The 26,831-nt window shown below is 37.1% G+C and overlaps 1 protein-coding gene across 2 annotated transcripts in view; it reads left to right on the top strand.

Annotated features, from left to right (window-relative positions):
* csmd1 (CUB and Sushi multiple domains 1) overlaps nucleotides 1–26,831 on the top strand; it is a 416,037-nt gene that overhangs the window by 294,523 nt on the left and 94,683 nt on the right. For both annotated transcript variants that reach the window (XM_023953530.1, XM_023953531.1), the window contains 7 exons: nucleotides 1,580–1,749; nucleotides 6,829–6,985; nucleotides 10,463–10,654; nucleotides 15,784–15,910; nucleotides 16,328–16,539; nucleotides 20,719–20,910; nucleotides 22,629–22,767. In XM_023953530.1, the coding sequence (XP_023809298.1) occupies nucleotides 1,580–1,749; nucleotides 6,829–6,985; nucleotides 10,463–10,654; nucleotides 15,784–15,910; nucleotides 16,328–16,539; nucleotides 20,719–20,910; nucleotides 22,629–22,767 (1,189 nt within the window). The remainder of the gene's footprint in view (nucleotides 1–1,579; nucleotides 1,750–6,828; nucleotides 6,986–10,462; nucleotides 10,655–15,783; nucleotides 15,911–16,327; nucleotides 16,540–20,718; nucleotides 20,911–22,628; nucleotides 22,768–26,831) is intronic.

The following is a 26,831-nucleotide window of genomic DNA, read 5'->3' as shown; positions in this document are numbered from 1 at the left end:
AACCGGTCAGACTGACACGCACAGCTTGTCAGTGAAAATCTTAAATGACATTTCACACATGGCATCAATAAAAAACTGTTTCTTTTTTCTGTTTTGGTAAAATATTACAAACTACACTGCAGTAATCAAGATAGAAGTTGTTTTCCTGTTGTGTTTAATGCATTAGTGACTGAAAGTACATCAAGTTTGAGTTTCAAATCATTTTCTTGCCACAAGAAAAACCCTTGGGGTAACGTCTCAGTGTTTCTCTGGTTATAAGTCACTAGTTCTTTATTGCTAACTCAGTCGTAATTTACTGTTGTGAGACCGGCTGACTGTTGGTTTTATTTGCCAGGATTTTTCTGATCGAAGGGTTGTCATTTGTTGGAATTTGATGCAGATCACTGTTTCCTAGGATGCTACTGTTAATTTATGATAGTCTGACTGGTGGCTTCTGGTAATGCTCGAGCCTCGGAGAAAGCAGACGGAAATAGCTAAAATAGCATTATCTGTCAAGAGATCAAGCCTGACTAAAAGGGAACCAAGCAACAGCAGCTGGCAACAAGCATTGGGTTCATCTCCCTCTCCCTTTCCTCTCTAAATGTTTCTCTTTTTAGCTCAGTATCCCCTTTCCAGCTCGCCGTTTCTCTTCATCTAGCTCTTTTATTTGGACAGTTCTTGGGCAGATAATTAGGGCATTATATGTTTTATGGGAAGTGTTAGTACTGCATCTTTTGTTACTCCCCCCTTTCTCTTCTCTAATTTCTTTCTGCGCAGTTTCAAAAGAATCTCGGCCGTCTTGCTTCATCTGCTCCCCTGTCGTTGTTATGCTCTTCCAGCTCTCTTTTCATCCTTTTCTTTTTCCCTTTTGCAGGCTTGTAATTCTCTCACTCCCACTCTGCATTGCTGATTTCACTTTAAAAAGAATTTATGTAAAATAAATGCTGGCTGTGTCTTTGATTTTATGCCCAGGGTAACAGGTTAACAAAAAAAATCCAACACTTATGATTTTTTTTTTTTAAGATTTCATATTTATCTTATGTATGTATCTTCCTTACTTGAGTTTTCTCTTCTTCCCATTTATACACTGGTGGTCCTGCTTAGATGGGTTAAAAGCCTGTTCATCTATTTTCTTTTCCCCTTCCCACATTTACATATGACAAAACTCTATTTGCACAAAATACCACTTAGCTGAATCCTTTAACTTTGACAGTCACTGTATCTGTCGGATAATTCAGGGATATTTCTAGGGCATCAACTTATGCTAGCAGTTTACGGAGACATGCTTCTTTGCAGATTTTTTATTTCATTTTGCCTTTCTTTTATTTCCTTGTGGTTTTCCTTTAATTGCGTTGCTGCTAAGACTGTTTCTCATCTCTTATCTTTTGTATTAATGCATATGGCTACTTTTTTTTTTTTTTTTTACTGTCATCATGTCCACTCAGGCTGAGTAGTTTTCCGGCTGTTCTTTTCCTTTTCATGCCCGTGTCTCATCTATGTGCTGTGAAGGAAAAAGGAAGAAAAAGAAAAGCTCAGTTGTTTTTACCTGTTCTACCTTTTTTTTTAATTTTTGTTTTTTTGCTTTACTCTTTGGCTGTAGCTGAGTGTGGAACCTCTGCACAAGGATCAGAAGGCATTCTCCTCTCTCCAAATTTCCCCTCCAACTACGATAATAACCATGAGTGCATCTACAGCATCACAACCGAAAAGGGCAAAGGAATCCGCCTGAAAGCTGACAATTTCTTACTGCAAGATGGAGACTATCTGAAGGTATGCTCCCCATCTCTCTCCCCTCAGATAGGGTCCCATACACAATCCTGCAGTTGTGCAAATCTTCCCTTAGGTGAAAAATCCATAAGTGTGTAATTTATTTATGGATTCACGCTCACACAGTGGATACTCCGAATTAGATCATCACAATCTTTTTACTTGCTGTATATTATGCTATTTGCTTAAACAGAGGACTCTGTGTTTGACATAAGTCAAACTGTGCTTAGAAAAGGAACAAGAAGTGACTCAAATATGCCAAAAATGTCATACAAACCTTCAGGTGAATCAGCCAAGAAAAACAGAAGGGTTTTATTTAGGGTAATACACTTAGTCTATTTTTTTATGGACTGTCCATGCACTTCAATATCAATTTGTGCTAAGGAAAATCTATAAATGATCATTATTATTCAAATTTACACAACAGCAACAACACTAAAATAATAAAAAGAAAAAAAGAAAACCTGCTCTTTACCATTGCTTTTGTAAGTTTACAAGCTATTCAGCCTCAGTGATGCTCTCACTGTTTATAACTTGTCAGATATGTCTTGCAATTTCTTTTAAATGCAGTTTAAATCCTTTTTAAACCATGCATATCCTAATGAAAAACAAGGAAGATTTAAAAGCCCCTTAAAATGAATATTCCTTCCTATAACTGTGGCAAAATCAAGGTTAGAGGTATATGGTGATGCTTTTCAAGGATTTCCCTACCTGATAAATGTGTTTAACATCTTTTTCTAGAAGAAATAACTCCCAATCAGGGTTATTAACCTTGATCCTTTTTGTGTTGCAGTGGCCATCCATGGCTGAAAGAGTACATGGGAAGCAAAGGCAGGAAAAGATCAATTGAGTTTCCACTAACCCTATAAAGAACCCACTTGGGTCAATTACTGTTGTTACTTGAAGGTTAACTCAGGCTTTTATTCTCTTTTCCAGGTGTGATAGCAGTTAGTTAAACAAGAAAACTATTAGTCACCAGAGAAAAATAGTACCCCCTCTGTTACAGCCCCCCGACAGGCAAACCTGTCCCAGTCTAAGGGAATTCACAAAGGAGCCAAAACATATGAACGATGGACACCAAATAAGTTTAGGAACACAGTTTATTAAGTGGGAGAAATAACCTGTGTCCTGTAAAACAAAAAGAAATAAATAGCTACTGTGCTGGTCCCAACAAAAGACAACACAGAGGGATTGGAGCCTTGGCCAAACAGGAAATAATTCAGGGAGACAACTGACCCATTGACCGTCGCAGTCAGCAGCTCCCTGCTAAGGCTGCCTAACAAAATCTAACTATTGAAACTAAATAAACAAAGCCCGCAAATAAGGACTACCAAGGTCCAACCCCAAACTAAAATAACAAAACCCAGCAGTATAAGACTGCTGAGGACCAAGAAGGAGTCAAAAAAAGAAACAAACCAACCAGCACAGCTCCAACTCAAAACAACTGCTCCTCAGCCTCCTGCTCTGCTCTCTCTGCATGCCTCTCCTGACTTAACCCTTGTGCTATCCTAGGCACTTTGACGTTGGGAGTTGGGTCATCTAGACCCCTAGACAGTGCTCTGAACCTTTTTTCTTCAATGATTTGTGATCTTCACTGGTGTCCTTGGACTACATGAAATCTTTTCACCTTTATCCACCTTTGTCATGGTAGGGAGAACACGTCAAAGTACACGTAAAATACATAAATAAATGCAACTGCTTTAATCAATTAATTCACAATCAAAATTGTCTTTATTGCTGCATTTATTATTCTTTAGACAGTTGAAACCTGAAAGGTATGATAGCTCTCTACATGTTACAAACTGTAATTTGCCAAGTTTTAACCTTTTAGCTAACAGCTGTATGCACTAAAGGTTACATTCACTTGAAATGAGTCGGACTGAATATGAGTGAGCTGTTTTAAAACCGTGATGCAGTCCCACAGAGAGCTTAAAACTGTTTGCACCAAATGTCTTTTGACATTATTGGGCCTGTCAGCATGGTTAAGACAGTTAGATTTTAGAGTATCAGTCACAGAGCATTGGCTCAGGATAACTGCAGTTAAATTGTGTGAGCAGGGTTTCATCAGACTTTTAGGCCAGCTCAGTGTCATTGTCAAAGCTGGAAACACTGCCAGTAACACATGTTCAAATAAACCTCCTGAAGGGAGGTGACAAACCTATTGAAGAGAAAAAGAGGATCAAGGCTGACATTTTCTTCTCAAAATTCTTAGATTTAAATAAAATATCTTACTTTCATAACATATTTTTGTTTTTCAATATTTCTTTTTTCAATATTTTTCAGTCTTTGATCTTTTTCCAATATTCCTAGAAATGTTGCACCATTTAAGAGATTTATGATTTTTATTATATTTTCTATTTTTTAGTTCTATAAATTATTTCTAAAATTTTTGTTTTAGGTGTCACAAATTTTACTCTTTTTTTTAAATTAATTTTGATTTTTAGCTGGAGACTTCTGAAGTTTTTTTTTTTTTTTTTTTTTGCTATTAGTTAAGAGTAATTTGAGCAGAAAAAGTTCAAAGTTTCTGTTATCCAAAAGTCACATCATCTTTTTACTTGAAGTTCAAATTCTTTTTTGTAGAAAGCAGATCACATTTAAAAAAAGTCACATTAAGAGTAGCTTGGCTAACCATCTTTACCACTTTCTTTTTCCTACATTTTTCCAAACGTACTTGTTTGTCTTGGCTCAGTCCAAGCAAAGGCCAGGGACACAACTGAGAAGAGTTCAGATGATCTGAATATCAAATCCAGCATCAGTGCACGCTAAAGACTATTTCTGGCTAAAATACATACATGTTAAAATGAAAACATTCAACGACAGAGTCAAACTTCAAATAACAACAAGTGGTGCATTTTACTGTCAGATATCTAATTTTGTTAAAGCTTTTCAATAGAAATTACCCAATGATATGTCTGGAGGTCAGTGGAGGATATTATTCCTTTAATCCAGAGTTGGGAAATGATATGTAAGATGCTTTTGAAAATGTAGTAAAACCTACTGACACCTGATGGAAGATATTAAAGTTAACACATCTTTGCGCATGGGTTTCTGGGCTCACAGAAACTGAGCTGGCTCCTGTTACTGAAGCTAAAAGCTAAACACAAACTGTTTGTTTGACAGCTGTTAGCCAGCTCCAGGCTAAAACCTCCTTGAACATAGAATCAGCTCATTGCTATTCTTCTTGCATCTGGGTGAGGTTTCACCCCAATACCATCCAAAGAGGGCCTTACCGAGTTCAATTTGCCTAAAAACATCTCCTAATATGGCAACTGATGTCATTCATACACACACACACACACACACATGTTCTTTCACAAAGGGGAAATAAATGAAATGAGAGCATGAACAGGTTGTTATGAAAATAAAGGTGGCAAGAGAACACAGTAGAGGGAGTGAGACAGACAGAAGGAGGAGGGGTGGCAGATGGTGACATATTGATTTATGAGGTGCAGGGCTTTTCATTAACCACACTGAGTTTTACAGAAACACAGGAGGAAGAGAGAAACCTAGACCGTAACCAAGTTGAAGTGGGGGGATCAAAAAATGCAACATGGAGGGAGAAGTAAAACAAAGTAGAGGTTGGCCAGAGGAATGCCACTTAAACTGTTATTATTTTGACCGCCCGTGAATATATTTATGCCTGCATCCCATCCACGCCCCCTTGGTGGAATGTAGCAGCATTCTGAGTTGTGTCTTCAGACTCTCCCAAGTGAATAAAAATAGAACGCTACCTCACCTCAGTCCATTTTCTAAAAATCCCAGCCACCTGCAGACCTGTCACCACCAATCTGTGAAAATGTCAGGGACTGCCAAATATAAGCATGCACTGGTCAAGACCACTTCCCTTTTCTATCTTCCCACTGATATACATACAGAAAAGTATCACAGAAAAAAGTAAAATAAACATATATCAAATCAATTATTTTACACATTGTTTTATTTATTATTTATTCATTCTTTATTTTTTGTTTCCTCTATTCTATGTACCATTTATATATATGTAGTATATGTAGCTGCATAGCTCCAATGTTGCTCACCTTTTTGTTGCACCGGTAATGTTAGGCTGGTGGTGTGAGGGGCTGTAAGTTAGGGGGAAAGAGTGTAAACAGATGGATGACAGGAAGTAGGGGCGGGCTCATGCAACACCAACTGTCCCGCCCCCAACTCAAAGGTGAATTTCTAATAACCTACTGCTGCTCTGTAGAAAATCTTAGGAAATCTTTCTCTTGGTGCTTAAACAAACTCATAGAAGCACAAAGTGTTTAGAGCAGGGGTGTCAAACTCATTTTCACTGAGGGCCACATCAGCATAGCGGCTGTCCTCAAAGGGCCAGATATAACTTATACATGTAACTAAATGTAATGAAAAATAAACTTAACTACTCCTTAATGTTAAATAACTCATTATTTATTTATTATAAGTTTTTAAAGTGACAATTACAGTTGCATAGAAAACATATGTTTGCTTGTTACTCTGGCATAAATCCTTTTCCATTTGATTCTGTCAGGTTAGGTTATATGGACAGTGTTTAAGTCCTCATGTATAGTTGACCAATCTGATATGTTCAAGTCCATTTCCCTCTAGATAAGAATAAAAACACACCAATTTCTTTTGTTTTTACTTTAAGAAATTAAAAACCTTTATGCTCTCGCGGCCACAAAAAATGACATGGCGGGTCACATTTGGCCTGCGGGTCCTGAGTTTGACACATGTGGTTTAGAGTATTTAGTCACAGGTTAAATATTACATATAGCCCATTAATTTTAAAGATATTTTTTGGGGAAAAAATTGCCTTTGTCTATGTCATTTTGCCTAAAATATATTTTGTGAAATATATGCAATGCAAAAATATAATTAATGATGGCTAAAATAAAAATAAAATTGTTTATATGTTTACATACATTAAAAAAGTTTCAAACTGCAAAATATGACACATTTTTCCCATAGATGCCGGGTTACACTTGAGATCGACCATCTCCAAATTACGACTCTAACAACTTTTTTAAGTTACTGTGCTGCAAAGGTACTTGTCTTTGTCATGTTTGTTTTTCTCAGCCCAGTTCTTTTCTTTTCTATCAAAAGGTATATGATGGAGAAAATGCCTCATCTCGTCTGCTTGGGAACTTCACACATGATGGCATGTTTGGTCACGTCATCAACAGTACATCCAATAACCTATGGCTGGAGTTTAACAGCAATGCTTCTGGAACCAATCAGGGCTTTCGCCTCACCTACACAAGTGAGTTATCACTTTATGAAAAGCAATGTTTTCCCTTGGAAAGCACATTTGTTTTGTTATGCCTTTGTCTTCTGAATCTGCTTCAGTCAAAAAGTTTCAAGAACACTTGAGCCAAAAACCTGTACTTCTCTACACTTTCTTTGGAAGTTGATTGTTAAGGTTTTTTTTTTCCAATATTAAAAGTAAATGGAGACCAAAAAAAAAACAAATTTCTGCATCAACAATGTTATTTTGTAGCTTTTGAAAAGGAAGCCTATTAAAAAATAGCTCCCTTTCCCTCTCGCACGCACATTCCACATGCCTAAAAAAAATGGTTAAGATGGTTACTAAGACTGCAGTGTAAGTCAAAAAAGCCATAAGAAGACCATTCATCTGCAATTAATAACACATCTGGAGTAGAAGAACAGCTGCATGAAAGGACAAACAATCAAAGATGGATTTTTTATTGATGTCACAGATGCTCTGCGTGTCATTTAAAGCAGCGAATCACCCTGTGTCTGTAAGTCAGTGAAAATGATGAAGGTGACACCCTTTTGCCTCGTTCAGCTCCTCCTTTTTTTTTACATGCATGAGGAAATGGTCCATTTCTATTAGAAAGTTGAAAAGGATGGTAGAAGGAAAAAGCTGTTGAAAATAAAATTCTTCATTTAATAGACCAACAACTTTAATCTACCAAAGGGAAACACAAATGAAAGAAATGCATAGATGGCCAAAATTGAAACACAAAATCTACAAGCAAAAAGAAGCTCGGGGTAAAACAAATAAAAGTCTTAACAAAATATATACAGTTCCAATTACTTGTAGGAAAGTACAGTTTTATTGGGCAATGGATTCTGTCTCTTTGTGTCACAATTCAGTAAAAAAAAAAATTGTTTCTTTGAACACATTATTGGAGCCCTTAACAATAAGGTGGGTGGTTACTGCTAATTCAAATATATTTAAACAAATCAATCCATACTTAAAGACATGCTGTACAAAAAACAATTTTAAATGTTATTTAAACAGTTTCCTAACTAATAAAATTGCAACAACAAAGGGTTTTGTGTCAGAAAATACAATAATTGGACAAAACAAAAAACGTGCTAGCAAGATAATAATAATAATAATAATAATAAACTTTATTAATACCGCACTTTTCTAAATCCAGATTACATGTTTAATTGCAAAGTTTTTCCTAACTATTTAGTCGCAACAAATTAACAAAACAGTTTACCGTAATTTCCGGACTACAAGTCGCTACTTTTTTCCTGCGCTCACAGCCCTGCGGCTTATTCTGTGACGCTGCTAGTTTATGGATTTGATTGGCGGCCGCCATGTACGAACATTCGGGCTCGGTGAATGGTTTTGTATGCGCCATCCACCACCAAGCACAAGTCATTTTTTTTAACACACCTCTGAGCAGCCAAACAGCATGGATGTCACTTCAGGTCTTAGACACTTCAGTCATGGTTCAACAAAAAGAAACACGCATGCCCGGCCGCATCCCAGAATCCTTTGGTGCCATTAGACCCAACGTGCACTTGATCGCCGCTACAATATGATAAAGCTTTCAAGTTAAAAGCAATCGTTAAAAGCAGCGTGAAAAAATCCCCCATCAGTAAATGGAAATGCCGGTCAGCTGCGTGACGGAGAGAACAGCGCATGCTCAGAAGTGTATTTACCTCTGAGTCATAGTGACTCGGCTGGCTGCACGTAAATATGTGTGAATAACATCAGCCTTTATTTTGTCGGGACACGACTGGAAACACAAATCCATTTGGTCGTTTTTACGGTTTCTGACTGAGCGGAATTTTGCATTGAAAAGCTCACAGCCGCCGTGTGAGCTTTTCGGATAGGAAGGGGAGACAAGGAGCCCGCTTGGCGAGCGCGGAGCGCAGAGGCGTCCGGGGAGCAACAAGTGTTTGTTGTGAAAGGAAGCTTCTGACGAACGCGCCGCACTGAGGCGCGCGTATCGCGCTGAGGCGCGCGTATCGCGCTGAGGCGCGCGCTATTTTACTGATGTTTTTTAACCAGCCCCGTTAGTACCATAATGCTGCCGCGACACAAGTGGAAGGAGAGCTGTTCCTTTTCACCCCTCCATGCACTGCTGCTCCTTGCTCATTCTTAAACACGAACAACAGTGTGGCGAGCCGGGCGTTGGCCCCGCCTTTAGCCCCTAAGACTCATGGGAAATGGGGGATCGCGGATGTAAATTTCCTCATCATAACTGAGGGATGTAATGTTGATTATATGGTTACTGTTAGTAATTTTATGTATGATACCTAGTTTGTCAATAAGTTAAAAATTTTTAAAAAAAAATCAAATAAAAAAACCCATAACTGAGGAACTTGTGAACAGAATAGAGGTCCATGCTGTTTCAGATGTGGGTGTAATTAGATACATGAGTTTGAGACAAGGCCAGTACCTGCCCACAGTGTGGTAATGAGCCATGCACACTCTGGTAGTCAGGACGCGCTTTGTCGAGGCAGCGACTTGTATACTGATGCGGCTTGTGTATGTACAAAAATATTTAAGCACGTTAAAATAGGTGGGTGCGGCTTGTAATCGGGTGCGCTTTATAACCCGGAATTTACGGTAGTTTAATTTAACACAGTTTGAACTTAAGTGTTTTGGGGAAATAAATCGTATTGGAGGTGACTGCTGGTTGGTTCACATGGTAGATTAAACTAAAATGCACTGTTGGATTTGCTTTGTTTGATATTTTGCATTAAGTATAAAAAAAGGCTTAAGAAGGTTAGGTTTACAGAAGTTTTCTTTCAGCCTATCAGTGGTTTAATAGACAGAGGAAATGCATAAAAGAATTATTTTGGAATGATTAAAATAACACAAGCCGATCTGACACCAAACAGTCCTGATTTAAATAAAAATGTACATATCTTAGCACTGAATAATAACTTTAAAATAAAATGATTGCTGAACCTTTTCTTTAGAGGAAACTAGAAAATTGTAAAGAAAAGGCTTGTGAAAAAATTCTGGGGCCTGAAGGTGGTTCATCCTGTCATTCAGAAGCTTTTGTATGGTGCGAGATGAGCCACAATGACTCCTTAACTACATCCAACCCCTAACTTTTGCATAGAGATCACATTTCTGCCAGCAAAGAAGAATCTTTCAAACTGAAAATGCTTTAGGAAAAACAGTGGAAGAAATAACCACTAAGCAGGTACAAGTTGTGAAAAAAAAAAGCCAACAACAATCCTCAGCATACTGTATCTTGTCGCATACTACGCAATAAATTCATAACTGGTGTATCTACCTTTAAGAAAGAAAAAAAAATGATACTCTGACTGTTTTTTCTGCATGAAGCACTATTTATATTCACAACTTCTACAAAGCAAATAAAAAAATAAAAATAAAAAAGCTTTGATCCTATGTTTATTCCCCCTGTTTTGATTCATGTCAAGCTGTTCTGATAAGTCTGTAATGCGTACCTGTGTGGGTGGCTACCTCTCTTTTTTACTTAACGATGTTTCTTTCTAGGTTTTGACCTAGTCAAGTGTGAGGAGCCTGGGGTCCCAGATTACGGCTACAAGATCCAGGATGATGGTCATTTTGCCAACACTTTTGTGTTGTATGCATGCTACCCTGGATACAGTCTCCATGGCAGCAGTACACTGACCTGTCTTAGTGGGGACAGACGTGTCTGGGACAAGCCACTTCCTTCCTGTTCCGGTTAGTATGCCAGCAAATGTGTGTGCTCCCCTGTGCATCAATAATTCAGGCCTACACCATCTGAATTATTAAAAGCTGGGCCTTTCCCCCCCTTTTTTTGTATGCAGTTGAGTAAGAACTACTGCAGGAAGAAGCAAAATTCAAAGTCACTTGCTGCTCTTTTAAGGTTGAAACATTATGATTTTAAAGTAGTTGAGCCAATGACTGAGTCATCATAAGGGAACTTTAAAAAAAAGGGGCTTGTGGGGATTGAGTCATTTTGTACAAACGCATTCCTGTGGTGTTGATAGCTGCTTGTGTTGCCAGAGCTGACTTTTCTGTGTCATCATTGAACTCAACACTATTTACTCTATAAAAACAGGTAATATTCAGGTACATTTTTATTTATTTTTAAGATTCTTTGATTGTCTGTGCAGTTTTTCAGTGCAAAACACTGTTTATATTTCAAAGGGTAAAATTTTCTGTTGCTTAAAAAAGTTTGCACTAATGCAGTATTTCTAAATTTATTATGGAAGAATTCTTGTTTTTTTATTGATTTAAGTTAGATGATAGACATTTCTGCATTTTTTACAGATTACTAACATCAAAGTACTGTCAGGAAATTGAATAGAGAGGGAAAGAAACAATATGGATGAAAATATAGAAATGGCTAAAACATAAAATATTTTGACTAATTCACGTACTGTTTTCTTTGAAGAACTTGTGTTTATAATTTCTCAATTATTATAAAAAATGGTAACATATTAATTTCTTCATTATCTTTTGTTTTATCATATAACTACAATAAACTTAAAAGACAATTGGATTCATTTGAATCATTCGGAGGCTTTAAAATTAATAATAGAATAACTTGACTTCTCTTAATTTAGTTTGCATAAAGTGTGCTAAACAACAAAGGAGCTTAAATAAAAATTACAGTATCAGCCAAACTGATGATAAATGCATATATCAAGTTTCAAGGTATTTCTAGTGATACAGTGTAGATAATTTTAGAAAATACTATTCATACAAAAAATGGATTTAAAAAGTAAGCAACGTAAAGTGATGTTTTTGTTTGTTTTTGTCTTTTACGCTAAGTATATTTTGCAGGTGGTTAGCACTTATTTCATTCAGTTGTTGTTCCTTTTTGTCAGCTATAAAAGCTTCCACAATAGTAGATGCCTTGCTTTGAATTTGCATAACAATTGCAACATGCTACTTATGAAAATATATCCATAAAATATTAATTTTCAAAAAATGCATCTTCTTGGGAACAATATCCATGGATCACTTATATGCAGATGTTCACATTGACTTAAAGCAAACAATAATACAGGTTGGCTGTGAACTAAAACAGCCCCCCCCCCACACACAAACACACACACACACTTGCCAACTTCTCATTCCCCATGAGTCATAAATGGCTTCACAACTGATGAAGTTGGTTGAACAGTCCAGAGCAAGTCACACGGCTTTATTTTTAACTATTTGAAGCTTTGTCAGATAACCTTTTTTGGTTGAACTCTGCCAAACTGAGGAGCTGTAATCAAGGTGGGATTAAAAACTACTGGGGCTGTCACCAGCACTGTAGTGGCAAGCATAGAGAGGAAAAAAGAGAAACATCTCTCAATGCAAGATATGTACACTAATGCCAGTGTGTCTCCTTTTTTTCTGGCTGTTCTGAAATATCACCAGAATTAAAACTCTGGCATAATGGACCAACAAGTATTATTTCAAAACAGTTGCCACTTTTGCAACTATATTAAAATTAGATGGAAACAAAGATTTGTTGTAATTATAGATTTTACCATCAATAACCTTTTAACTCCATTTGTGAGTTGAGGATTCTATTTTTTTCCAATTCTAACAGTTTATTGTTCGATTTTGTCTCTACACGCAGATTTTATTCTTTATAAGTTCCAAAAAGCACTGCAGTCCTTCTTATACTAAACTGAAAAAGTAGTTAAGTTGTCTCAAAAAGCAGGCGATTGTAAAAGTTTACTCCCCCCCCCCCCCCCCCCCCCATTTTTATCTATTTGTCCAAAATCCCTCTTAATTGTTTTTGACTTTCCATGTTTTGAAAAAAAAAAAAACATTGTCCTGCATGTTTTTCTAACCACTTGAGTAGCCAAGGATACTTGACATAAGGAGAGCCCAACAATGTTTAATAGAATTCAAGTGTCTGCTGGACAATCATTGACTGATTCAGGGCAAAGAGAGTTTCTCAAAATCAGGTTGCATTTTAAATGATTTTCAATCTGTGTGGGTTTTATTTGTTTTTACATGTCAAAACATTTGTATTTGGAACATATAGAGTATAGGCAGCATTAGGCATGTTGCTTCTAGCAAAAATCCTTTACTTTTTCTTTTTGTTATTTAAACAGTTTCGAAACTAATGCTGGCAAAACACAAGCTGCTATAGAGCACTTTACACAAGCATGCTTAAAAGATTGTAAAATACTTCTAAAGCACAGATTGTTAAAATGACCTTTTATTCTTTTTGATGCTATCCATTTCACATTTTATTTTAAAAGCAGATTTGTGAAAGTTTGCATTCATAAAAGGGCCAGATTATTTGTAATGTATTTTTAACAAAAGCAGTCATTTCTTCAAAAAATGCTTTTTTTGGATTAGTTTAAATTATTTGTGAAGGTTGAATTTAGTGAGAATCAGTCATTCAATGATTTCCTGAATCAGTGAATCAATGATGGAATCATTAGATCTAGTTTGCTATACTGCTTCAAAGTTGGTTGCATTGCTAGTACCTTCAGAGGATGCTGATGTAGCTTATTTTTCATCCACATCATGTCAATCAAAAGAGTTTAAATGAGAGTTAGACTTCAGTTATTTGGTTCCGTGAAATGTAGGTTGGATGGGTTTGGTTTAAGCCTTTTACATCCCATCTGTGTTTACAGCCTTTACACTTAAATGAAAGTTAAAGGATGTTGTAATTTTAGGGTACTTTCAGATAGTAAGAGGAGGGGGTAAAAGGCTGAAGTCAGAGTTGAAATAGCCATAAATACTGTTAAGTACACAGTACCTGTGGTGATCCCATGATCCTTGGATCGATCACTAGATTGCTGCTGATGAGGAAACCAGTTTTTACAACTGTTTTTCTAGATATGTATTATATAAGTGCGTGTTATGACTACAGTCTAATTGTCTGTGTTGTATCAGTCTCCTAACCCCGAGTGGGTTATAGAGGTACCATCGATTTCCTACAATTTCCTGCCATCTCCAGCGATCATATGCTTCTCTCTGCGAGTCAGACAAAGACAATCCTGTCCACTTTTTGATGTTGTCTTTTTTGCTAGGCCATTTGATCTTGTCACAAGTCTAGACCAGGTCATTTTTTCTTCTTTACAATGCTTTGCTGGCTGTGATGTGCACCGATGGCTGTGAATATTATGTTGCGCACTACTTTATAGGGGGTGTAGTTCTTGTATAAGATGTTCAGAATTCTTTGGTAGTATCTCATTTCATGTGCCTTAATTCATCTCTGGGTGTCCTTATTGACGGTCTGTGATTTTTTTGTTTGGGTTCATCATCTGAGATGAGGAGTCCAAGATATTTGAAACTATCAGCCGCAACATTTTCAGACCCTCCACTTTGATGTTCCTTGGTTACCATTTGAGTTGTTGGTCATTAGCTTTGTTCTTTCTGCATTGATTTCCTAATAACTGACCTATATTCTACAATGACATGACAATCTACTACTGTTGCATTGCCCTATGAAGAATACACAAGCACTTAGATTTCTATATGCATAAAAATCAAGGGAATGCAATTTAAAAAATTTAAAACCAGTCCAAATAAACTTTATCCATTCCCCACAAGACATGGCAGTTATTGTAGTTTCTGTTGATTTAAAACAAGTACCTTTTCTGAAATAGCCAAGTACTAATTTCAAGAAAGAAATGAAATACTATGTGTCCGGTTAAAAAAAGGAAAGGTTTACTCAGAACTGTTGACAAGGAAAGGAAAGTAAGGTATAAAGAATCCCACAGATGTAGACCACCACTCTGTTCAACTCAGTATAGGAAGCACAGAGACAGACAGCAGAGACACAGCCTGAGGCAAACCATCCCATGGTCTTCATTCTAAAACACACTGATGTGGGAGAGTGTCACAGACAATGGAGGAGACTGGAAGGATCTGCTTCCAGCAAATGCTTTCCTGGTTTCTGGAAGATTCTGAGTTAGTAAGTAACAGAAAAAAGTACAGATTGAATAACTCCAAAAACACATTTGAGTAAAACTGCATATCAAGTCTTCCATGTGCAAAACCATTAAACAGACTTATCGGCTTTGTGTGCAGAGCCCATTCTTTTAGTTAATTATGTTTTGATATTTAACTTTATCTTGTATTTTATGGATTTCCACATCTTTGCTTAAAGAGACATATCAGAGTTTTGAAGTACAAAACACCAAAAATTAAAGTTGCATAAATAATTGGTGGTAGTTGTGACAATTTAACTGGAGCCTAAAAACAGGGCCATGGACAGACATTTCAAAATAAAATATTTTGTTTTATTGTTTAAATAATTTTGAATCAGACACATGACATGACCCCTTCTGAACACTGTGTTCTAACAATGATGTGCTGTGCCTTATGTCTGAAATTCTCTGCTTGAAAAATAATGGAGTGTGAACATCAATAATTTACTATTCTTGTAAACTTTGACTATATTTTTTGGAAACATATTCTGTCTTTTTTGATGATGATTTTCTAATATTTTACTTTCCGTCATATTAAATAACTGTTACACGTTTAACTATAAATTACATACGATGCCAAAGAAAAAAAATTAACACAAGAAGACATCATAATCTAATGAGATAACTAAGATTGCCTTAAGAAAAAAGCAGAGAGGATAAACTACAATTCCTCAAAAGGGGTGCAAATCAGGTACTTGCTTTGCCGCAAGCTGAACTAAAAAAGTCACCTACGGTCTGTCACCTGTGCTGCAGCCTGCAGGAAGCCTGCATTGAATTGGTTTTTATCTTGTTCCATTTTACCTTTTTTTTTTTTTTTTACTGAATCTACAATGTTTTACAAATGTATAGAAAAACACCCAGAAGACCCCCTTGTGTTTGATTTGGCTTCTTTTTTCGAGTGCATGTCTTGAGTTTGTCTCTTGTCTTTTTTAGCCGAGTGTGGAGGTCACATCAGTGGAGCGACGTCTGGACGGATTCTGTCCCCAGGATACCCTGCTCCATATGACAACAACCTGCACTGTACCTGGACTATAGAAGCTGACATCGGGAAGACTATCAGGTAAAATTGGAGAGGCACAGACTCAAACTGCCAAAAAAAAAGAGGTTTTTGAAGAATGGGGATTCAACAGGATAAAACAAATGAGCGAACATTCCAGGACAATCACTTTAATGTTTTTGCTTGCTTTCTCTTAGCCTGTGTCACCCTAAACTGCTGTAGTGCTGAGGCTTTCTAAACACTTACAAGATTGCCAGGTAGCAATACATTAAGTAATGAGAGATAAAGGTTCGCTGTCACAGCCACTGCTGTGTTTGAAAGTGTAGCCCGTTATTCATTGTGCTACAAAAGTCTTCTTCGGCAGCTGCTGGCAGATACAATGTGTTCTCTCACCAAAAAACTAGTATGGTGTCTCTATCCACAGGTGAGCATCAATTCTATTGTTGTTGTTTTTTTTTGATTGTTTGTTTGTTTCCTTAGCCTCCACTTTATTGTCTTTGACACCGAGACCACTCACGATATTCTGAAAGTTTGGGATGGTCCATCTGGGCTCTCAGATGGAGGAATTTTGTTGAAAGAATGGCATGGTCCATTTCTGCCAGAAGATATCCACTCAACTTTCAACATCCTCACCCTGCAATTTGAAACCGATTACTTCATCAGCAAGCAAGGATTTTCAATTCAATTTTCAAGTGAGTATTCCTTAAGTACATTTGCACAGTAATGCCAGAGAACTGAGGATTTTTGTACCTTACAAATATCCATGTATGACATTGTGAATTAAGTTTAAGGATTTAATTAGCAATGTAAATGGTTAATTAACAAACTCTTTTGCTACTACACAAACCTGATTTATATGATCAAAAATAGAAATATTTGAAATATTAATTGACATTAGTGCTTTCTCTCTAAAGATTAAAAAATCTGAACAGTAAAAAAAGAGACATTTGTCTCTACAGCCTGCTAAAAAGATTATAGAAAGACCCACAAGAGATGTATGGCTCAGTTCTTGGTTGATTACAAAGAAAAGGGATAAAAAAAAGCTAATTAGAGTGTCTTTGTATACATGATTTGACAATAGAATGATTTTCTAAGAGATTATTGTTTTGTGTTTGCTGTGAATGAGTTCTATGTAATAACCAAGAAAGTAGAATTAGTCCATTTTTATTAGTTTTTTTCCATTCCTGCTGCTTTTAATATTAGTTGACTGGACACAATCTGTTATGACTGTTGGTCCCAGGCTTGTAAGGGTAATAGTTTTTCTCTGGGGGAAAATTTGAAACGGTGTCAAAGTAGTGACCTCTGAAAAAAGGAAGGTAACCATCGTCCACGAGGGAGGTTTTTCCTTCAAGGCTCTCTGTCAGTAGAGCTTTCAATGGCTTCTGATGTGAAAAGTGTACTTTGTTTTAGTCTTTTAAACAGAATTCAACCTTCAGTCTTCAGAACTTTGTGTCCAACCAATTATCCACAACAATTTCCTTTTTGCACAAACTATGTCGATCATTTCTGCTTACTTCCTTCACCCTATGAAGCAGAAAGTTCTGAAGGCGAACTTCTTCCAATGGAATGTGTTTTTTTCTTGTGTGTGTGTGTGTGTGTGTGTGTCAGGTGTGTCTCATTCATTATGCAGATAGAGCAGTACTTAAAATGGAAAAAAAGAAAAAAAGATTAAGGAAAAATGTCATACCTGTGCTTACTGCATGTTTCATTTTCCATTTACTGTCCTAATTGCTTACAGGTGTTACTTTATACATGAGAAAATGACTTAAAATTGCATGGGTTTTTCTTTTCAGTGTTTTTTTTCAATCAGAATATGTTTTTTTTATGGATGTGAACATTTTAAATTATAGTATAAATCAGGTAAACTATATCATTTTCTTTTTTTCCTTTTTAAATTTTAAACCCTATTAGACTCAACATGCAATCTTAATATTTAAAATGTCAAAACGTGCAACCTTTCCTCCTAGTCTAACTGTAAATTAGCATGTTTTTGTGACGAGCACTTCAACTGTGACGTAAAAATGTTTTTTTTTTCTCCCTAACATGAATAAATGCTTCCACAGCTCTATCTGTCACCACGTCACATTTGTGACCCTTCATATAAAACATTAAATATTTACACTCACAAGCTTAGCAGAGCACCAGGATTCCATTATTATGGTAATAACCTCTATATTTACCTATTTGCTCTTCACTAAAACAATGCACTCATTATCTCAGGCAAAGTTTCATTGGTATTTAGCATTAGGGGTGACTTTACTACATAAAGTTAAATTGTTGGAATAAATACATTTTGCTTTTGAACATGCTGTGCTTTGCATGTGAAGGATTCTAACTTTAGAGACCGGCTTTTGAGGAAATACTGAAAGAAATTAAGAAAAAAAAATCTAAAATTGTATTATTACCCACATTATTTTTGAAAAATTAAAGGGAAAAAAAGTTGTCAACAGTTTTATGAATATGGTGAATTTATTTACCAGGCTAATGGGCGGCCACATACAGAGAGTAATTACAGACTTAATACAGATTTTCTTCTTTGGAATCAACACAAATCGTCATTACACATTTAAAAAAAACATCAATGATGTACTTTACTAAACAAGATTGCTTAACAGCTTTAAACCCCCAAAAGCTTGTTGAAGAAGTTCACAATTATAGTCAAATAAGACAGCCAAGATAATAAAACCAACACCATCTGTAGACATGTACCTGCTTGTGCTGCAGGTGAATGGATCATAATGTAAAGCAACCTATTTTATAATGAAGTCAATCTTATACACTGCTGCAAGTATTCTGACCTCAAGGTTGAAACTTTATTAAATGTTTTTGGAGTGGTAGCCTAAGTTATTGTTATTATTATTAATTTAATGTTTTTTTTTTAGAGACTGGTACTGCAGTTTCTATTTTGACAGGAACATTTAACATCATTTAGGTTTTATGCTCAATTTAGTGAAATGTAGCTATGAATGTAATCCCGAGACATTTCCATCAATTCAAGTTCAGACTTGAGCTGAGTCACTATGGCTCAGACTTAGAATCCCACTTTAAGGTGTTGATGTCTTAGCTAACTGAGCAGTTTAGTAAAGAGCCCTGGATGTTGTAGCGGTGTCTTTCAGAATGTCTACCACACATCAGTCAAACACACAAGTTTGAGAGAGTCATGACTCTTCATTCTAGCTAAATGTTTTCATTTGTTTTGATTTTTGTTTTTGTTTTTCAAAACTTGGCGCTGAATAATTACTTTTTTTTTCACCTTGGAGTGACAGAAAGAAACTGAGACATGGAAACGTTGTGCATCACAATTGGGGGGGAGGGGGGGGATTGAAGGGTAATTACAGAACTGGTGGGCGGTTCAATCATAAAGCAAAAAGTTGCTGGAAGTTTATCATCATTACTGTTTGGTGTAAATGTTAGTCTAAACTGGGCGGGGCCGTTTCACACACACTCAGATGTTACAAACATACCTGTTGGCTCCAAAAATCTTCACATACAAGCATGTCAACATGTACACAATACAACTACAGTTCACACGCGCATACTTATTCATACCAACCAACACATGGAAAGCATTGTATTCTGTCACACATACTATTTGTGCAAAGGTGAGCTAACACCTGTGATTGTTTGTTCTGCTGAGGAAGATGATGGACTGTAAAAAGAGGTAGACTGCCCGGTCATCCCCACACCAAGACCCTCGCCGAAGCAGCAGCACTTGCCAGGGCCCTCCCATAACTTTTTAATCATTTATACAATTAATTTATTTCTAGTGGATTCTGAAGCTTTGCGTTGAAATGGAAGAACATAGTCACATTTGGAATGAACAGTATTTATCTCACCTAAAACGTCATGGCTTGAATTTTGAACAATCTAAAAACTGAAGTTGATTCTTTTTAAAATACAATAAATATGTTAACTTAAATAAAACAAAGCAGATGAAAGAAATACAAATATGACAAGACTGTATGGATAGGCAGTTCAATAAGCCACACTATTACGTATTACGTACTAGACTTTTAATATAAGTACAATTAAACTTTAAAAAAAATGATGCATTGGATACATTGAGAGATTTTTTTAAGAATCTTTAATGCAAAAGCTAAACCTTGATTAAAGTTAAAAAACACTGAGTTTTCTATTTTTGCTTTTGTAGGTCATTAGGCTGACATTCCTTTAATTAAACCTCCGTAATATATTTAAACAATAGTGCCAACCTCATAGCTGAAACCAATACACTGCAAAGCTGATTGTCATGGAGCAAGAAATGTGGGTCACATAAATGTAATTATCCTCACCAAGCACACTGCTTAATCCAAACGGAGAGCCAACAATAAAAAATGTAAAAGACAAGAGGAAGTAATTTTAAAATGAACCTGCAGGGAACAACTACTTCTATATTAAATGGTCTAGCTGAGTGAGAATGAATAGAAATAATGATAAATAAAATGTCACTCTTTTTTTTAGTGATGTAATACTCAACCTTTAAAAGGTTTCTGCTATTTAAAGTGTCCCATAGTCTCTGCTACAGCTTATGGAATCGGCACCTTCTGAAGATTTTCATGTATCCACGAAGAAAATACACAATTAAATGAAAGACGCCAAATGATTTTAATACTAGCTTTCCAATGATGTTGTCCCTTATTTTTCTACAGGTTTCTTTTCTATCATAACAGGCTGTCATTTTGCTTTTGGTTTAAAATATAATTTAAAAAAACAAACATAATTCTTCACTTCTGGGAAAATGGCTTTTTTGGGAATTGTAAAAAATATTTTACACTCTAAAACTCCTCTCCACTTTTTTAGTACATGTGACTGTGCTTCTGTTTATCTAAAGTAGTAAATCAGTGTTTGATTTTCTTTCTTTTCCTCTCCAGCTACTACAGCAACAACCTGTAATGACCCTGGCACCCCTGTAAATGGTTCTCGGTACGGGGACAGTAAGGAGCCTGGTGACAGCATGACCTTCCAGTGTGATCCCGGATATCAGCTACAAGGACAAGGAACCATTAGATGTGTACGAATGGATAACAGATTCTACTGGCAACCTGACCCTCCAACATGCATGGGTAGGTGTACAGTTCTCCATAGACTGCTGATTGCTAAGTCAACATAGGAAGAACTAGAGACGTGTGGATGTGTGTATAGTATCAACTGTAACAATGCAGTTTTATTTATTATTTATTTATGGCTTGTCCATCTATTTATTCATTTATTCTCCCATGCTTTGCTTCCTTTATTCAATCCCAATTTTTTTTTTTAACATGTTTGACTTCTTTAGAAAATGAAAGGATGTGAACGTCTGAAGGGTGACATTTTATTGGAATTCCAATATGCCGGGAAAAGCAAAGTCGGTGCGATAAAAGACACATTGTGTGAGAAAGGATTGAATCTTTCATTTTTTTTCACATGCATTGTAGAAATCTAAGTCCACTTTCCAAATACAAGTTCCTATCTCTTTCACAGATTCCCTTTGCTTTATATTTTTTAATCTTAATCATAATAGGCATCTGCTCAGTATCTTAATAGAGTTGCACAATTCAAGATTCTTTTTTTGACTGACCACTGCTTTTATTCCAGTTTCCACGCAATCAGAGTTTACAATAAAGTTCAAAAAAGGCTACCCTTTGAATTTCTAAGTGTAACAGCAAAGCAAGACATAATGTACAGCATTAGATGAAAAATATGTAGGATTGCTGGTGAATATTCCTGAACCAAGTAGCTATAACAGATGCTATGGCTTCTTCTACGGTCACATTCTTCATCTTTTTATCAAACGGACACTGAATGGAAGTCCTTCAGGACCCTTTTCAGAGTGTAGCTTCATTTTAGCCTTTTCTTGGGAAACATTTAATGCTTTGTTCCTTACAGAGCCTTTGACCCTCTGAGAATGACCTTACATTTTGCACAGCTGTAGATAAGGAGTGGCTTCTAAATCTCCTTCCATTTTCTGACCCTCCGTTCCCTTTTCCCCTCCGCCACACTCTCACCTCAGGAGGTGAATCCCTCTTGTTTGAGAGCTCAGAAGATTAACCACATTACAAAACAGTATACACAGTACTCCAGAGCAGTGTGTTTGTGCCTCTACGTAAGTGATTTGCAACTAATGCCTTTGTTTACCTCTTTTCGGTGCTGATAATCCGTTCTCACACCCCTGCCACCCCCAAGACACCTCTTCACGATTCAGACTCCTCCTTTACATCACCAAATTGCTGCTCGAATGCATCTTTCTGTCTCTGCTGCCAGTATCTCTTCCTTGCTCTCTGACTTTATGAGGAATAACAGGATTGCTCGGGGTGATTTTATTTTCTCCTTATTCCACCCAAATCCCATACTTTTACAATCACATGGAGCTTTCACTCCATCTCTCTTTTGATCTTTTAAAATCTCCCACCACTTTTTTAAGTGTGTGCAATGGGGGTAAAATCTGCCCTTCATAGAACATTAAATTTATTTCCCCAAGTTTAGCAATCTTACCAACCTATGTTGTCTTCTGCCATGTTGCTAAATCTCTATCCACTGGAGATCAGTGGATAGAGCAGCTGTCCGAAAATCAGTTGGTTGGAAGTTCCATTCCCACACTTGACAGTATTTTTTTTTCCTTGGGCAAGACACCTAACCTTACAGTGACCCCCCCCCCCCCCCCCCCCCCCCCATCATATGAATTCTGTTGGTAAAACTCCTGCTCAGTGTAATGTAATGTGATGTTTTCATGTTATTTGTGTGAATTTTGCAGTCTAATACACAATAACCACACTTCTCTTGCTTTTCTGCTGTCTGTCCCCAGCAACCTGTGGAGGTAACGTCAGTGGTCCTTCTGGTGTGATTCTGTCTCCTAACTACCCTAAGCCTTACCCTCCAGGGAAAGAGTGTGACTGGAGAATCAGAGTCAACACTGACTTTGTCATCGCCCTGATTTTCAAAAGGTAGGCCAGCTAGCTCTAAAATACGATGCTCTAAAAACATGGGACCACCCACTTCCTTCTTGGAATGTGTATTGTGGTTTTTACAGCTCCATTATTATTTAGGGATTCCCTTGAGACCTATTTGTGCAAGAAAGGTGTCCCAGAAAGATCTGGGAAATGTAAACATAACTAACTGCCAGATGTATATCATTGTTACTCCTATTCAGCACCTTGCATTGGGTAATGTTACACTTCCTGGCTTGATTTATGCTTGTTGGTTTCATTTATGTTTATGCGTCAATTTGTATTTATTCTTTTTTCCCTTGGGTATTCTTAAATACTACATTTTACGTAATGTTTCCTTACACCATCCTATAATAGAAACTATAAGAGAAAGACAAATATGGGTTTTTCTGAAATTCTGTGTCAGCAGGACCAGAAAGTGGCAATGATTTCATAAGCAGTAACTGTCAACAGTAACATTTAATTACTCATTTGATTTTTTTTTTAAACAACTCAATATTTAGACACTAAAACAATAAGAAACCAAAACTTTGATTTTGGACAGATATAGACAGAAGAACATATTTTCTTACTTCTTCTGAGTAATTTATTGTATTCAGAGTTTTGATTCTAGCTTAACACTAAAATATCCAGTTCAATTCTGGAAGAAGGAAAAAATAAATAAAAAAAAACCTTTTAAACGAAGGTCTAAATAATTGGAAGAACTAAGCATTATGCCACTCTTCAAATAATTTCACAGCCCAAATAACTCAGTCAGAAAACGTCTTAACATGGAGCCAAAGCATTTCACATGAACATGCAAGACTTTGAATAGCATGCTGATACACTAACAGTGGCATTCATGAATTAAATTGGAAAGTCAAAAAGGATAGAAGGGTTTGCTAACCATTTACAGGATTTGTATAATCGTAATTTATTTATTAAGAATTAAAACTGTAATTATTTCCTCTGTCATGAATATTTTAGTAGACAGTTTGTTGTTAGAAGGTACAGCATGAGCCTCAAATGGAGCCAAAACTGAACACTAAAAAACCCTAAAGAGTATTACCGGTACTCATAGAAAGATTTGTGCTTTACTTGTTTTTTTTATTTGTATTGCACTTACAGAGTAATATATCTTGCGAAAGTGGCAAGAAACAAAGAAACAAAGAGAAAGTGTCAGCAGTTACCTTCATTCTCTGTCTCTTAAACCCTCAAATCAAGTCAGAAATCTAGGGGTAATCATGGACTCTGACCTAAACTTTAACAGCCATATCAAGTCAGTAACATCAACTAGTAATTAGTCTGAAAGAAAAGTATATTTGTAAAGAAAAAAAAGAAAAAAGGAAGATTAGATGGTTAATATTCAGACCTTTAGCTAGAGTTCTTTTTATCTTTGAGATTATTTGAAGACAATTTTATTATTCCAAAATTCAAGTAATTCCTTTCTTAGCTACAAACATAAGAAATGCAGCTGTTTTAACTGGTAAAATTTGTTTGAAAAATATTTTTATTATCTTAACTTAAATATTTTAATTATTTTCATCACGTAAACCTCAGCTTGCCAAATACCGGTACATTATATATATATATATATATATATATATATATATATATATATATATATATATATATATATATATATATATATATATATATATGTATATATGTATATATATATATATGTTTAACTACACATTTATTTAGATAGATGTTAAGTTGAAACTGTTGAAAAGTTTGTTTTATTTATTAAGCAATAGCAAAATTGAATGTATTTGCTTTTTGCTAAATTTTTTGTTAAAGTATTGATTTGATTTGATTTGGAATGGTTTATTTCAAGCAATTACCGTAAATTCCGGACTACAAAGCGCACCCGATTACAAGCCGCAACCACCCATATTCACGTGTTTAACTACTTTTATACATACACAAGCCGCGTCAGAGTACAAGCCGCGCATGTGTTAGCCGATATTGTCATCCTGACAGCTCACGCCCAGCATCCCAGAGTGAGTGCAATTCATTAGCACATTGTGGGTGGTGCCAGTTTTGCCTCTGGGTCACGTATTTGAGTGTATCGACATCTGTCAAACAGCATGGACCTATATTCTGTTCACAAGTTCCTCAGTTATGGTGTTTTTATTTCATTTTTTTTTTTTACTTATTGACAATCTAGGTATCACACATAAAATTACAAACAGTAACCATATAATCAACATTACATCCCTCAGTTATAATGAGGAAATTTACATCCGCGATTCCACATTTCCCATGAGTCTTAGGGGCTAAAGGCGGGGCCAACGCCCGGCTCGCCATTCTGTTGTACGTGTTTAAGAATTAGCAGCAGTGCATGGAGGGGTGAACGGGAAAAGCTCTCCTTCCGCTTGTATCGCAGCAGCGTTATGGGAGTAACAGGACTGGTTAGAAAACACAACGGTAAAATAAAGCAGCGGCGACTGAAAAGCGCGCGCCTCAGCGCGATACGCGCGCCTCAGTGCGGCGCGTGCGTCAGAATTCAGAAGCCTCTGCACTCCGCGGACGCCTCTGCGCTCCGCTCCCGCCCCGCGCGCTCCTTGTCTCCCCTTCCTATCTACTCCGACACCTCTGGCCAGGGCAGCTTCAAGGAGGAGCACTTCATCCCCGTTGCGCCGGTGGACGGAGCAAATCGTTTCTGTGCAAAGCAATCGGACTTAATACTGTACGTTTTGTGTATGAGGGGCGGGTGCGTTGTTACGTGTGGGAGCCTTCAGACTGCCATCGGCCCCGCAGCTCAATCAGCAGGAGAAGATGTCTCCAGCTCACACGGAGGCTGTGAGTTTTTCAAAGCAAAATTCCGCTTTTACGGTTTCCTTAGAAACCGTAAATGGAGTGTAAATTCACTCCATGCGCTGTTCTCTCCGTCACGCAGCAAACCGGCTTTTCCAAACCCGTTGGTGACGGTGGACTTTTTTACGCTGCTTTTAACGATTGCTTTTAACTTGAAAGCTTCATCATAATGTAGCGGCGATCACGTGCACGTTGGGTCTAATGGCCCCAAAGGATTCTGGGATGCGGCCGGGCATGCGTGTTTCGTTTTGTTGAACCATGACTGAAGTGTCTAAGACAGGGGTCGGGAACCTATGGCTCGCGAGCCATATATGGCTCTTTTGATGGTCACATGTGGCTCGCAGACAAATCTTTAATTATACTTTTTTTTTTCATTAGTCCAGTCCTTCTCGGGCGCGATGCGATGCCAGAGGCGCGCAGTAGTAGCGGTGCTTGGAGAGAAAAATCTGCGCCAGCGCTATAAGTTTACAATTATCTATAATTTCACAGAGTTTGTACCAACTGGAAACCTGTGAATTGCCGTGCCTAAAAGTGCGCGCTCCCGTCTCTGAGAAAGAGCGCGCAGTTGCGGGGACGGGATGTGTGAGGGAGAAAGCAGGGGGGTGGGGCTGAGGTGTTGTGGGGACAGGCAGCAGGTGAATCGCGCAGGGATTGTAAAAACGTAAAACCCGCTGCCCGTCACTCACTGCAGCGTGTGAGTGTGTGTTTGGCTCCCCGTCTGCATGTGATCAGTCTGTCTCACATCTACAGAACATTCAGACCTATGATGACGTTTAAAGTCTCAACGCCTGAACGAAGCAGAAACTCACCACGTATCAACCAGACTAGACCATCAGCAAAACTACCACGAGAAATACTCATCATTTATTAGCAACAGAATAACAATGTTATTAAAAAGAATCCACAGACTTATTGTACTTTAAAAATGTTGAAATTACATCAAATGCACACATTCACTTGTATATTTAGTTTTAAACATATTGTCGCGGACTGAGTTGGATGGCTGTTGGGCCGCGTTAAAAGTTCTGGGGTTCATTGAAGGCATCAAGCAGAGATCTGATTGGCTCTCAGTTCTGTCGCTCAGCCTGTTGTTAGGTAGTTTGGACCAATGGGGTTCAGCTATGGGCCGAATAAGGGAAATGGGAGGACTGGAGCGGGAGCAGGGGAATATAAAGTTGGTAGAAGCGCTCTCTCTCGTCTCGTGTCGACAGGAGAGATTCAGGAGTTGCTGAATTAATTTTACGGCGTTTGTTGTGGTA

The sequence above is a fragment of the Oryzias latipes genome, chromosome 3, assembly GCF_002234675.1.
Source record: "Oryzias latipes chromosome 3, ASM223467v1".
Classification (NCBI taxonomy): Eukaryota; Metazoa; Chordata; class Actinopteri; order Beloniformes; family Adrianichthyidae; genus Oryzias; species Oryzias latipes.
This window is presented reverse-complemented; position numbering and strand designations above follow the sequence as displayed.